Source organism: Martes martes (genome assembly GCF_963455335.1).
Source record: "Martes martes genome assembly, chromosome: 4".
Classification (NCBI taxonomy): Eukaryota; Metazoa; Chordata; class Mammalia; order Carnivora; family Mustelidae; genus Martes; species Martes martes.
Window position 1 is genome coordinate 130742026 of NC_137891.1, and position 15416 is coordinate 130757441.

The 15416-nt window shown below is 34.5% G+C and overlaps 1 protein-coding gene across 1 annotated transcript in view; it reads left to right on the forward strand.

Annotated features, from left to right (window-relative positions):
• Nucleotides 1-14689, forward strand: part of LRRIQ3 (leucine rich repeats and IQ motif containing 3) — a gene marked incomplete at both ends in the record, with an annotated part of 165997 nt that extends 151308 nt beyond the window's left edge. The window contains 2 exons of the mRNA XM_080801812.1: nt 3416-4139; nt 14533-14689. Coding sequence (XP_080657938.1) covers nt 3416-4139; nt 14533-14689 — 881 coding nt within the window. The remainder of the gene's footprint in view (nt 1-3415; nt 4140-14532) is intronic.
• Between the last annotated feature and the right edge of the window lie 727 nt (nt 14690-15416).

Below are 15416 nucleotides of genomic sequence, written 5' to 3' on the forward strand. Positions count from 1 at the left end.
GAATGGAGGATGAAAGAAAACATGAATCCTACTCCTATGGAGCTTATATCTAGCTTGCTACTATGTCTAAGAATTTCTACATAGAGCTTTAATATAAATGGATTGTGATAAGGTTTTTTGTTTTTAAAGATTTTATTTATTTGAGAGAGAGACAGCGATCACAGGTGGTGGCAGAGGTAGAGGGAGAAGCAGACTCCCCACTGAACAGGGAGCCCATGGGGTTTGATCCCAGGACCCTGAGATCATGACCTAAGCCAAAGGCAGACGCTTAACTGACAGAGGCACCCAGGCATCCCAGATTGTGATAAATTCTATGAGGAGGGGATTGATATCAGAGTTAATAAAATATTCTTTATGTAAAGAATAAGGAAAGATGACATGTGAAGAGGCCTTAAATAATGGATGGAATTTAAGTACATATGCAGATAGGGAAAACAACATACTGGACAAAGCATAAAATAATATAAGCAAAGTGCCAAAGATGGGAAGATGTTGTGTATATATAGGGGAAAAAATGAAGCTCTTTCCCTATGATAAAGGATCCTAGGCTTAAAAGTGGAACTATCCTTCGTTCTGTAAGTGGAGAACCATGAAGGTTTTGTTTCCCTTTGGGTGGAAGGCATGATATGATTAGAATCCTGTTTTAGGAAGATGTATTTTATAGCAGTGAGCAATGTCTGGAAGCAGAGAAAGAAATTGGGAGACTTTTTTTTTTTTTTTTTTTAAGACAGAGATGGCTTGTGGCTACATGCTAACAGGAGGGCAGGGAGGGGCAGAGGGAGAGAGAATCTCCAGCAGGCTTCATGCCCACTGTGCAGCCGCTTGTGGGGCTCGATCTCACGACCCTAAGATCATGACCTGAACTGAAATCAAAAGTCTGACATTTAAATGACTGAGATATCCGGGTACCCTGAAACTGGGAGACTTTGGAAAAGTGTTAATGGGATTATGTTCAATCAGCCAATGAGAGACATCTCAATCATCATCTGCAAAGTAAATGTAGTTAGTATATGCTAGTTAGTATAAATGTAGTTAGTATATATGTAGTTACTATAAAGTATGGCTTCTATTGTCAAAGAACTTGCAGTCTCACGATTCATTGCATTAGGCTGTTAAAGAGCAAATTGATATATGTTGGTAACGGTGATACTGTGATTTATGACAAGAAAAATATATTTGGTCTTTGTCTTTGGTTCTAGCACAGAACTCCTAAAATGCTTGGAATTTTCTAAGTGATGAGAGAAGAGCAACACAAATGTCTTGTTATGTTAGCTGATTTTTGGCTCACACCTAAGACTGGTTGCCAGGGGAACCAGCCCCATGGTTAGAGCGTTGGAAAGTTCGGTCCCACCCTCAACCTCTGGAAAGTGGTGAGGAGATGGAGAATTTGATTCTAATGGCCAATGATATACTCAATCATGCCGATGTAATGAAGCCTCCATAAAAAACCAGAAGGACTGGGTTCTAAGAACTTGTATGTTGGTGAGCACGTGGAGATTTGGGCAGAGTGGTGTGCTTGGAGAGACAGCATGGAAGCTTGGTTCCCTTTCCCCGTACCTTGCCCTATGCATCTCTTCTGTCTGGCGGCTCATGAGTTAGATCCTTCTATAAAAAACCAGTAATCTAGTAAGTAAAATGTAAAATGTTTCTCTGAGTTCTGTGAGCCACTCTAGCAAACTGAACCCAGGCGGGGGTTAGTGGAACCTCTAATCTATAACCAGTTTGTCAGAGCTCAGGTGATAACTTGGACTTGTGATTGGCATCTGAAGGGAGTAGGGACAATTTTGTAGGACTGAAACTTCAACCTATGGGAGGTGACCCTATTTCCAGGGAGACAGAGTGTCAGAATTAATTTGAATTGCAGGACACCTGGCTGATGTTGGAGCATTGCTTGGTGGTATGGGGAAAAAAATCCCAATCCCCCATATGAATTGAAATCGATGACCAGAATCTTTAGTAACTTATTAAAGTTGTGCTTTCTATCCCTGATCTTTTTATTCTTGGCCAGCTTTCTCATGCCAACATTTACACATAAAATCAAATAACACAAAAGAATACTTTTTCTAGGTGGTTCACCAGACCATATCCTATTTACTCTAGAACTGAAATTCTGTATTTTGTTCCTCTGTGTCTAGTGCCTTGCTTTGGACCCAAACTTTTTATAGCCTTTTCAAGACACTTTGACTTTGTGTCCTGGTATATTACCTTTTATACTTGCTAGACTTGATTTTCTACTTCGCTTTAGACTGCTTCCTTTTCTAATGTTAATATTCCTATGGCCCCTAGTGAAAATCATGCCTATTTGCTTCTTCCCTGCTGCCACCTAGGTCCTACCCTTCTTTATGGTCACTTCAACTTCCATAAAATCTTTACCAGTGGATTTGCATTTGACATATAAAGATTTTAAAATAATTTTCTATTAGAAAAAATAAAATTGTTGTAGACTATAGTTAGTAGAGATGTATTTTGATAGAGGGGATTAGTTAAACATGGGAAACATCTTTTCCTAAGACCAATAAGCATAACTTTTTAAAAAATTGTATTTGCCACTGATCCTATATTCATAACTAGGTTTGTCAGAAAATAAATATATGAACAATGATGTGATTCAAGTTATTATATTAGTTAGGTTGGCTATAATAACAAATAGACCCAGAAATATATATTGACCAAACATAATTACCATTTATTTCTGGCTTCTATAAGAGTCCAAGTTTGATTAATCCTGGTGAATACATAGTTTTTCAAGCTGTGATTCAGGGAGCCAGGATCCTTCCACACTGTGGATTCACCATCTTCTAGGGCCTTATCCTTATCTCTGTCTAGTGAGTCAGAAGAAGAAAGAAAATACAGACAGAACATATTCGTTTCCTTAGACCAGAAATGACACATAGTACTTCCATTCACACTTCACTAGAGAGGACTTAGTCTCATTACTATACATAATAGCAAAGGAGGTTGAGGGATTTGTGTGTCCAATAAGAGAAAAAACAATTATGATGGTAGCTATTCATTTCTACCAGTTAAGACAAATAAGGTAAAATGGATTACAAAGTCCTTTGCAAGTATGAGCTAATAATAACTAAGTGTAAAAATAATGTGCACCATTAAGTACTAAGTGTAAGATAAGATACTGCTATTCAGTCATTGCCAGTTAAGTGATTGTGAGAGATAATGCAGGAAATACAGGAATCAGTGCATTTTTGTGTTAAATGGTTTCAATAGTGATTTCCCTCACCAAAATCACTATTAAAACACAAGTTTACAAAGAACATCAGTGGGAAAAATGCTCCTTAATAAAGTCAATAACATGTTCTTGTCAACTTTATTAATGTAGCTTTCAAAACAATAGGGGCAGAATATAAACTGCTTAGCATTTGTGAAATGTATTATATTTGTCTTCCATATGATGTAGGTCAGAAGGAGTCTGAAGATGAAAGTGAGAATGAAGAATTGGATGCCAGTTTTAGGATATCAGTGTTCAAACTACCCATACATACTTCAGATTCACTGAAGTATGCGGCATTATTGAAAGAAAAATATTATTTTCCTACATATGTCCAGCCGTTTCCTACTACTCATCAAAAACCAGCAATTAATAAAAAAGACATGCTGTTGAAGAGTAATGTAAGAAAAGAGTTTTTTACAGCACACAGAACTGGTATAAAACTCCAAACACTTTGGGATATTGATAAATATTACTCAGAACAAAAGAAGCAGGAAAGCCATAAGAAAAGAATAGCAGCTATCACCGTTGCACAAGGTGCCCAAGAAAGAGTTCGCTCAACTGTTCAAGAAAACCTAAATAAGAAAAAAGGTGCTGCACAAAAACTAATTGCAAAAGATAATGAGACAATTCAGAATGGTTTACTACAACTTTGGCAGGACAGATTCAATTACCTCAAAAAAGTTAGAGAGAGGAGAGCTATGTTTCTAGCAGAAAAAAAACAAAAGGCTGAAGACCGTTTATTAATTCAAAACATAAGTAATGAGCGCACTCTTTTATCCAAAGGAATTATTAAAATGGACAGATTGAGGAAGAATCAAGCTGTCTTACAAGAAAAATGTCTGATTGTTCAGCAAAGACTAGAAATGGAAAAATATCAAAAGAATTTATTAAAACAAATGAAGGAAATCAGGTAAGTGCCGTTTTGATATTATAGAGGCTTTTAAGTCAATTACATGTTAATATTGTATACTAAGTATTGGGACCTAATAAACAGTACTTTATTTATAACATTCTCTTTGAAAAATAGAGACAACACAAAAGGACAAAATGTTCTTATATATTACCAAAGATGAGACAATAAAACAACTCCGTCTCATCCTACCTCTACCCTCAACCAACAAAACCTGCTTCTTAATGAATGGTTGTTCTTTTATTTTTTTTTTAAGATTTTATTTTTATTTATTTGACAGACAGATCACAAGTAGGCAGAGAGGCAGGCAGAGAGAGAGGAGGAAGCAGGCTCCCCGCTGAGCAGAGCCTGATGCAGGGCTCAACCCCAGGACTCTGGGATCATGACCTGAGCCACCCAGGCACCCCTGAATGGTTGTTCTTTTAAATGACAATCATCATTAGCCCCTTGACCATTGCTAGAAACCAGTCTTTTACAACTCAGTCTCTCTCATTGCCAACATCTAATAGGTTTGCTTATTCATTTTACTTTTAAAAGGAGTCTCAAACTGATCCTTTTCAATCCCACTTCTGCCATTCTAATGCAGACTCAGAGTCATTCTAAGATTCACAATTTATCCTTCAAATTGAGAGTTCCATCTGCATTCTCAAGATATCCTTTCTTCAACCCAAATCTGTTCTCTAGCCAAGCTTCAACTGTCTTTTATTTTTAAAAATATTTTATTTATTTATTTGAGAGAGACAGATAGAGCTTGCGGGGAGGGTGTTGGGAAGAAGGAGAGGGAGAAGCAGACTCCCTGCTAAGTAGGGAGCCTCACCAGGGGCTCGACCCCAGGACCAGGACCATAAGATCATGACCTGAGCCTAAGGCAGAGACTTAACTGACTGAACCATCCAGGCACCTGCCCACAACTGTCTTTAAAAATTAAGTTCTGATCATGTTACTTCCTACTTAAGTATGTTGATGCTTTGCCATTGTCCAACAGAATAAAATCTGAATAGCATTTCAGACATCATACTTTGTTCCAATTTAACTGGACTGGTCTCACTAAATTTTCTGCTATAGCCTTTCCCTCTTCCCCTAACAGCACTATTTGCTCCATACAAAATAAATTATTCCCAATTCCCTACCCAAATTTGTAGTTTCTTATTCCAGTGACCTTACTATTCTATCCCCTTTTTCTTAAAATATGAACTTTGAAAGAGTACTACAAGCCCATAATGTTAGCGCTATCTACATATTATTATGCAACACAAGCCTCTATTATTATTGTGCAAATTAGAAAGATTTGGAGTGTTCAAATTGGTGAGGGGTTAGTGCCTGTATGAGAAGGACAAGGCACGTATTTCTCCAGGGAAACATCACTAGTAGCTGATGCTTGGCTGAGTGTGACTGTATTTCTATTTGTCTCCTATTTGCCCCTGTCATGCAGTGTATGAACTGTACAACCACCGACAAAACTCATCCTTTTATTATTAATCCTTTAGTAACCAACTGAAATGGTACCTGTACTTTTTACCTCTCCACAACTGTTCTTCCGGTCTGAATTAATTCCTTTCATTTGATGGTTCTCCCATAGTACTTGGTTTAGATCTCAGTTGTAGCAGTTACCACAAGATGGCCTTTATCAGTTTAGCTTGTAAAGACCTTTATAAAATAATTTGGTCTATATTTTCATTTCTAGTACAGTAGTTTCCTAACTAGTTTGTAAACTAGTACAGTAGTTTCCAAAATCTATTCAGTAATTATTTATTGAGAAAAATAGGATTAAAAAAATGTTTTTGAATTAGTAATGGTTGCATGTAAGTCCATTTAAGTCATATGCTAGATCTCTGGGACAAGTGAATAATATGTATGTGTGTGTGTGTGTGTGTGTGTATCTATATATATCCATATCTGTATCTATATCTATATCTATAATACATGTATAATGTATGCATGCATATGTATGCATACTGTATATATACGTATGTATACTAGTGTGCTTAATACTTCAGCCATTGGAATGAGAAATAATGTGTCTTTTTTCAGAATGTGTAGTGAAGATATATAACCAGAATTATTAAATATATACTAGAAATATAATTAACCAAATTTTGAAAATAGCTTCACTAGTTATTAGAATAGGTATCTATCTTAAAATAAGTGCTTATTTCATGATAATAAATTTTTCCTACACTTTTTTTTTTTTTTTTTTTTTATCTCTCTGTGATCATTGGCACTTCTACTGGGGAACACTTTCCATTCAAATCATTCAAATGGTAATTCATTTTCAGCTATTGAAGATGTCAAAGTGACATGGGAACATAAAGATTATTTGACACCAATAAACTGAAAATCTAGGTGGGAGATAAGTCACCAGGCAATAGGACTACCAGAGTTAAATAATAATACAAACATAATGTAAGAACTTCAAGACAAAATTAAAATTTCTAGCTAAATGTTAGGTAATAAATAGATGAGAGTAATCTAGGACACCTTCAAAGAGAAAGCATAACTAAATATCAAAGCGTTAATTCATTTCAATTCTCCCCAACACCCCCATATAAAAATTAATAACATATTCTTGATCCTCTAAGAACTCACTGTTCAGTGGCAGGTATAAGCATATACTTGAATCATTACAAAAAATAGAAGTAGGAAATTACAGTTGTCAATTTGAATTTGGAAAAGCAAATCATAATTGGCAAAGTGGATGAGCAAAACTGGAGAGTTCAGAATAGGTAACATGGGGGGAGAGGAAGGAGGTAGTGAGTATTGCTCTACTCATAGCAGAGATTTTTGAAGAGGGATTATTGAAAGTGCGGTTGCGTAAGAAACATTAAATTAGCTTAGAAAGGGACTGTAATTTCCGTGGATAGTCACATGGTAAAGACCACTAGGAATCCTACTAAAAAAAATAAAACTTATTTTAAATATGCATTTTATCACAGAACCTTCATTTCAAGAAATGTCTCAGAATGCTAATCCTCAGAATACACTTGGGACAAAGCTCTCTCAAACAAATTCAAAAATTTTTAAAAATTGTTTCATGATGATTTTTAAATTTTAAACTAAACTTAGTGCAAAGGCTCTGAAAATTAATATTGACTCAAAATATATTAAGCTATATTTAATAAATTTAAACTGTATTAGTTGCCAAAGGATTTTTTATGGAGAGTATAATTGACATATACCATTATATTAGTTTCAAGTGTACAACATAATGTTTTAATAGTTCTGTATATGGTAAAATGATTACAATAAGCCTAGTTAACATCTGTTACCACACATAATTACAATTGTCTTCCTTTGTGATGAGGACTTTTAAGATTTAGTCTCTTAGCAAATTTTAAATGTTCAATATAGTGTTATTAACTATAGTCACCATGCTATATTACACCATGCTATATTACATCCCATGACTTATTTTATAACTGGAACTTTGTGTCTTTTGGCCTCCTTACCCATTTTACCTACTCCTTATCCCCTACCTCAGGCAAGCACCAATCTGTTCTCTGTTATCTGTCAGTTTAGTTTGTTTAGATTCCATACATAGGTGGGATCATATAATATTTGTCTTTCTGTCTGATTTATTTCATTTAGTATAGTGCCTTCAAGGTCCATCCATGTTGTTGCAAGTAGCACAATTTCCCTCTTTTTATGTATAAATGATATTCCATTGCATATATACTAAAACTTCTTTACAAAGGATATTTTTAGAGCATACACTGTAACTCACACTATAAAATGAACACATCAAAGATTTTATTTAACTAATTAAGGAACCAATAAGATGTTATAGCCAGTTCAAATGACAATTCTAGGAGCATGTATATATAAAGGCGATCAGGAATGCCAAAATAAATTTAGTCATTATCCACCAGTGATAATTATAACTCCACTGGACTAAATTTGCTTATACTTTTATAGACAAGAATCATTTGTATTACTCATAGTTTTCTTAAACTTATATAGGGTTGTAGAATAGATCAATGAGATTGAAAGTCACAGATAACTCTGAAGGGTGCACTAGAAAGGATCCCCAGTAATCGTTTTTTACTCTTTCAAAGTCTTTTACACAATTTTGTCTGATATTGGAGCTTATCAAGTCACAGTTTTATCCTGGTGACATTTTTAACTATCCAAACAGTGTAAATACATATGCCTAAGGCTTGCCTAGAAATACTTAGTGATCCATATTGCTGCTTATTTCATCTACATTTTAAAAAATTGATTGCTGAAGTATAGTTTACATATAGTAGTACATTAATTTCAGGTATACAACATAATGATTTGACAATGCTATGTGTTATTGAGTGCTCACCACCATAAGCATAGTTACCATCTGTCACCATACAACATTATTACAATTGTATTGCTTATATTCCTGATGTTATACTTTTCATCTCTGTATGCCTGAGGGGAAGTGGGTAGGGTGATGGGTGAAATAGGTGCAGTGGATTAAAAGGTACAACTTTGAATTATAAAATAAATAAATCATTTATAATTTTAAATGTTATCATTAAAAAGTAGTTTGTACTAGAAAAGAGCATAAAGTAATAGGAAAGCATTTGCCTTTTCCTAGTTAAAAGCAATTTTTAAACTATTTACTGAAATTATTTATATAATATCTTTTTAAGTATGAAAATATTTTATATATTTCTCCTCCAAAATTTAAAAACATCTTCCTTAATGTATACTCTGTGTGTGCGTGTGTATGGTTTTTGGAAATAATTTTTCTATAATTTAATATATATTTTGGAAAAGAGAATGAAAGTTAGTCTAGTATATCAAAATACAAATCTAGTGCAAATCAATGTTAGAGAAATTCAATCAGCTTAGTTTTATCACAGCAAATTGAATGCCTGGTCATCATTAATTTATAGAGGATACAGAGTCAAATGAGTTTCCTAATGTATCTTAACTGAATTATCTTCTCTTGCAAGCTGTTGCAAAGATATTATCCATCTCCTTGAAAACACACAGGAATAAGGCAATATTCTGGCTATGTAGGTAACATGTCCTAAAAGACATTACTGAGTATTATTATAAATGTTTTCAATTAAAGATTTTGTATCAACATGCAGAAGAGAGCAGTGAGTCAAAAAAGTAAAGTCTGGCCAGAGACCTTAGCAGTTTTTCAGTTCTTCTTCTCCTGGTTGATTCTTCATTAATGTATGAAACACTTGACCTAAAAGCATTCTGATGAATCTCAATAGCTAGGGAAGTCATTACTGAGAATGTAGTTCCTGATCCTGCTGTGGAATGAGGAAGCATGAAAAAAGAAAGAGGATCCATAAAGCTCTAGTTTAGAAAGTTGATAAACTACCCGCAAGGGTATTTAAGAATGAATAAAAAAAGAAACTTTGAAATGAAAAAAAAAATATTTATCTCAGGTAAAAGCTGGTCATGAAATTTCCAAAATATTCTCATTCATACTAAGTTCTCAGGGCAGAACAGCAGGGTGTCCATTTTGCAATAAAGTATCAATTAGCATGGAAAATCTGGCACATAAGGCACTTTATCTAATTACATCATCTTCTGCTTGTCCTTAGTTTGGTCATCAGTTTACCTTCTAGACTACTCTCTTCATTCACTGTGGTGTTTATAATCTGATTTATAAAGCTTTTCTCCATCCAATTTCAGCTGTAATCACCGTGAACTTCCAAATTCATAAGAACAGCCCTCCCAATTGCCTAATATTTTTGGATCTCAACAACCTTTAAACTCATTTTCATAGACACATAAAGCCTTCCTCATCACTTGGAACTGCCCTACCTCGTAAATCTTAAATCCTTGTATACTTATTTATGAATAAAATATTCTATCTTTTCAATTCTTATCTTTTTTTATTTTACCACATGAATTATTCAAATATATTATGACGTTCAAGCCTCAAATAAACTTCCTTAAACGTTTCTTTTCTTTTCATTTCTACTATGTCCTCCAGGGTTCTTCATATCAGTTATTCTTTTCTCCGTTTCATTCAATGTCTCTGAAGTCCTTTCCTTTCATTGCCTCCACAATGCTAACCACCCCCGCTCCTACCTTGGAATAATCCAACTATCTCTATGCCTTGTGTTCAGGTTAAAATGACTAAAAGAAATCACTAGCTTGTAAATTTACACTAATATTAATTGTGTGGCCTCCAACTTTAGCTTTTCCCTCAGTTGGTTACTCTTTTTCCTCTTACCCGTAACAGTACATACATGGCAACAAGAACTCTGAACATGTAATTAAGGGTACTAATTCATGGATCTTAAAATAGAGAAATTATCTTGGATTATCCAGGCAGGCCCAATGCATCACTTGAGCCTTTACATGTAGTAATAGAAAAGAAAGGCAGAGAAATTCAAAGTAGGATTTGATATGACATTGCTGCCTTGAAGAGGAAAGAGACTGTGCAGAAAGAATGAGAAGGAGATGAATTCTGACAACAACCAAGAATCTGGGAAACAGGACCTCATATCCTGGATGAGAATCACAGCCTTGGGGCCCCTGGGTGGCACAGTCATTTGAACGACTGACTCCTGGTTTTGCTTCAGGTCATGGTATCTGGGTCTTGATACTGAGCCTGCATCAGACTCCCAACTCTGTGGGGAGTCTGCTAAAGTTTCTCTCTGCTCCTCGGTGCACTCTCTCTCTAAAATGAATAAATAAATCTTAAAAAAAAATAAAGGAAAAAAGAACCACAGCCCTGGCTGACATCTTGATGTCAGTCTTGTGAGAACCAAAGCAATAAACCCAGCTAGCTAATTCATGCTGTGCCTGGACTTTTGACCCATTAAAACCATGAAATAATAAAGTGGTTGTTCTTACAAGCCAATACCTTTATGGTAATGTGTTACACAGCAATAAGAAAATACAAACTCTAACTTTGTTCTTCCTTTCCCAAGATTGCTTTGGTTAATATCAGACCTTTGCACTGACATAGAATTGAAATTTTAGTAAATTCAAGATAACTAAGTTTAATATTTATTCATCTTAATCTTATATCTTAATATAATCTTAATCTAAATTTGATCTTCTATAAATGTAAAACAAATTTAAAAGTTAATTTCTACCAAAAAGACTCTTAGCATATTCATTGGGGTTGCATTGCATATATAGATCAATTTGGGGGTAATTAACATCTAGATAATATTGTTTCCCAGTCCTTGAAATGGTGGAACTTTCCATTAATTTAGATCTTCTTTAATTTTTCAAAAATAGTTTATTATTTTCACTCATAAGCCTTGTATATCTTTTGTTAAACTTTTACCTAAGTATTTGTTTTTGTTTTTTTGATGCTATTGTAAATAGAATTGTTTCTTAGTTTCGTTTTCCAATTATCTGACCCTGGCATATATAAATATAATAGATTGTTATTTCTCACTCTTCCATACTTTTTATTTTTTTATTTTTATTTTTTTAAAGATTTTATTTATTAGGCAGAGAGGCAGGCAGAGAGAGAGAGAGAGAGGGGAGGAAGCAGGCTTCCCGTTGAGGAGAGAGCCCGATGCGGGGCTCGATCCCAGGAGCCTGGGATCATGACCTGAGCCGAAGGCAGAGGCTTTAACCCACTGAGCCACCCAGGCACCCCTCTTCAGTACTTTTTGATAGTTTAGGTTTTTTGTTTCCGTTGTGTTCTTTTGTTTGTTTGTTTTTTACATTTAGTCCAGAGTTTATAATTGTTATCTGTATGATGATTATTTTAATACATTTCTTAGACTTAGTTAATACTATTAATTACATGTGCGAAGTCCCTTTTGCCATGACTTCTACTCTGCTACATGTCCAGATGTAGCTACTCTCTAGAGATCCAGATTCAAAATAGTTATAGCTAATTTTCATTGAGTGATTATTAAATGTCAGGCATTCTAAGGGTTTTAAATGTATTGGCTATTTAGTTCTTACTAAATCCTATGAGTTAGACTATCTCTTCTTAAAGATAAAGAAAATGATTCAGACAGAGTTTAAATAACGTGTCCCACATCCCACAGTAAGTTACAGACCTGCATCTCAACCCCAAGCAGAATGGCTTTACTACATTTTCTCTTACCCATAAACCATTGCTTCTCTCTGGTCAACTATGTGAGCATTACCACATGGACAACCAGGCTCCTTAAACACAATATTACCAAAAGAGAATTCCAGTATTTCTTTTCATCTGGCTGCTCTTCCTATATTTCCTATCCTGATGAATACCATTATTATCCATCTAGCAAAAGGAATTATTAAATGTCAGGCACTGTTCTAAGGATTTTATTTTTTTTTTTTTTTTTTTTTTTTTTTTTTTTTTTTTTTTTTTTTTTTTAAAAGATTTTATTTATTTGACAGACAGGGATCACAAGAAGGCAGAGAGGTAGGCAGAGAGAGAGAAGGAAGCGGGCTCCCTGCTGAGGGGAGCCCGATGTGGGGCTGAGGCTTGATCCCAGGACCCTGGGATCATGACCTGAGCCGAAGGCAGAGGCTTTAACCCACTGTGCCACCCAGGCGCCCCTGTTCTAAGGATTTTAAATGCATTAACTCATTTAGTATTTTACTAAACCTTATGAGTTGGATTATCCCCTTTTTAAAAATGAAGAAAATGAGGTAAAGAGAACTGAAATAACTTGTCTAAAATCACATAGTAAGTTGCAGACTTTCTAGAATTTGGCCTTTCTTCTACTTCCTAAGTCCAGATTTCTGAGTATATGTAAATATAAATCAAGAGTTCTATGATCTGCTGTAAGTCTGTTTCTTCAGAGTTATCTGTTCCACTGTCTCAGAAATTAGAGTGTTGTCACTTCTTAGAGCATGCCAAGCTGTGCTATTATCTTTAACTTTATTTTAGTTGTTCATGCTATTTAAACAAACATACATGAGCAAAATGTTCTTCCCTTATACTTTCTGCCTGAAAAATACACATCTTTCAAGACAGAGTTCAAGGATTATTTCAAATCTGGTCTTTTTTGTCTTTCCTTACCCCCTTCTTCAGATAATATTTACTAATTTTTTCATTATGCCTTCCATGTATTGTTATATAGTGTTTTAATTATGCCACTAAAATATTATTTATGTATTCATTATTTCTCTACTTTCTATAACCCTCTCATAGTTATGTCATATTTATCTTTATGGTTTCAGCATCTAGGGGCATTATAGTACATAATTATTGTATGAATAAGGATGAATGAGTAAAGTCCTGTAAGGACCAGGACATTTTCTAGTTTTGACAGGGTAACCTCATTCACCTTTTCCCAGCTTAGAGTCCACATTAGTCTGCTGGTGCTGCCATAACAAAATACCACAGACTGAGTGGCTTAAACAACATAAATTTATTTTCTCACAGTTTTGAAGGCTAGAAGTCCAAGATCAAGGTATGTTAAATTTCTTTCTCAAGTTTGAGATCTTTTTTCCCTAGCTGCCTTCTCATTATGTCGTAATATGATGTTTGTTCTATGTGTTCATATCCTTAGTGTCTCCTCATCTTTTTAATAAGGACACTACTCATATCATCTGTATGATAACATTTAAAATTAATTACCTCTTAAAGACCCTATCTCCAAATACAGTAACATTCTAAGGTACTGGAGTTTAGGACTTCAATATGAATTTTGGGGTTGGAAGTGGGAACACAGTTCAGTCCACTACAGCATCCTAGAAGAAACTTGGATATAGTGAGGCTTAAATAAATGTTCTGCAAATTTTTTTTTTTTTTTAAGATTTTATTTAGGGATACCTGGGTGGCTCAGTTGGTTAAGTGTCTGCCTTCTGCTCAGGTCATGATACCAGGGTCCTGGATTGGAGTCCCTAGTGTCTGGGCTCCTTGCTCAGCAGAGAGCCTGCTTCTCCTTCTCCCTTTGCCGGCCCCTCCCCCTGCATGTGTGGTCTCTCGGTCAAATAAATAAATACAGTCTTTTAAAAAATAAAAGATTTTTCTTATTTGAGAGAGAGAGAGCATGCACACACAAGCAGAGGGGAGGGACAGAGGGAGAGAGAAAAGCAGACTCCCCACTGAACAGGGATACTGATGAAGGGGTCAATCCCAGGCCCCTGTGTTTAATGACCTGAGCCAAAGGCAGACACTTAACCAACTGAGCTACCCAGGAGCCCCCAAAATTCTGAAAATCTTAGCATAGCCTGGTTTAGATGCCTTGTTGGGAATCTGAACCAGGATTTATGAAAATTCTGTTATAACCAATAGAAATCTTAGAAATATTAGAAATAATATAAATATTATTAAATAAATTATAGGTATTCATTTATTAAATAAATTATAGGTATTATTGATATAATAAAATTCTATGCAATAAGTGAAGTTCTAATTTTTTCCCTTTTATATGTCTGTTTTAAAAGCATCTACTTACCATTAATAATCTGAATGGTTGTTACACTTTTTGTTTTTTAAAAGTATCTCATTCTATTACTTTACTTTTTTTTCTTTTAGGGCTCAAGAAACATATAAAAAACACTGTAAAGAAAAATTTGTTTTTGATATGATTGCCTTTCAAAAAGCTTGTGAAAGATTTGAAGATGCTAAAACCAAAGCTGCAATTATGAAAACGAATTTCATCTTTCAAGTTCCCAGAGGAGTGACAAAATGAACCAATGCCAGGTTACATCTGTGGTCCTTTTGAATTATGGCTAATATGTTTAGTTGAAGGACTTTGAAATAATGCTATGAAAGAAGAAATACTCTATGTAACAAGATGGATTTGTATATAAATCTTCTAAAATATAAACAATAATTAAACTGTTTCTCTTGTTGATCATAATTTAATTTGAATTAAGTTAACTTGACACCCCCAAAAGGTTCCTTATATTTCCAGATGTCCAAGGAACATTTAAAACTTATTTAATTTATTGCAGGAAATAATGCAAAGGCATTAATTGTATTACTTCATATCCCAAGGACAGTTACCCTAAAGCTATTTTCAGTTTCTCTGGCAATCTTAGCATAGTAATTTCTGCCCCAGCTGCTGACTTTTATTAAGACACTGTGTACCTTGATTAGTTTCATTACCTACTTTCATATATTTAATTACATTTCCCATTTATTTTGTTAAAACAATTTCTGAGTTTCTTATTTCAAAATAAAAGTTTCACCATTATATCAGCGATTCATATCCTTATAAAAATTCAGAAAATGTCAAACATAAACCGGGAATTAAGCATTCCTTTTGGCTTCCTTGGCGATTATAAGATTTTTGTATATTTACTTTTGATGTATTTGCCTTTTGCATACATTTGGGGGAAGAGAGTAGAGAAAGAAAGAAGACATATAATTATATAATTGTGATTATAAAGTATACATAAATAGCATACATATTA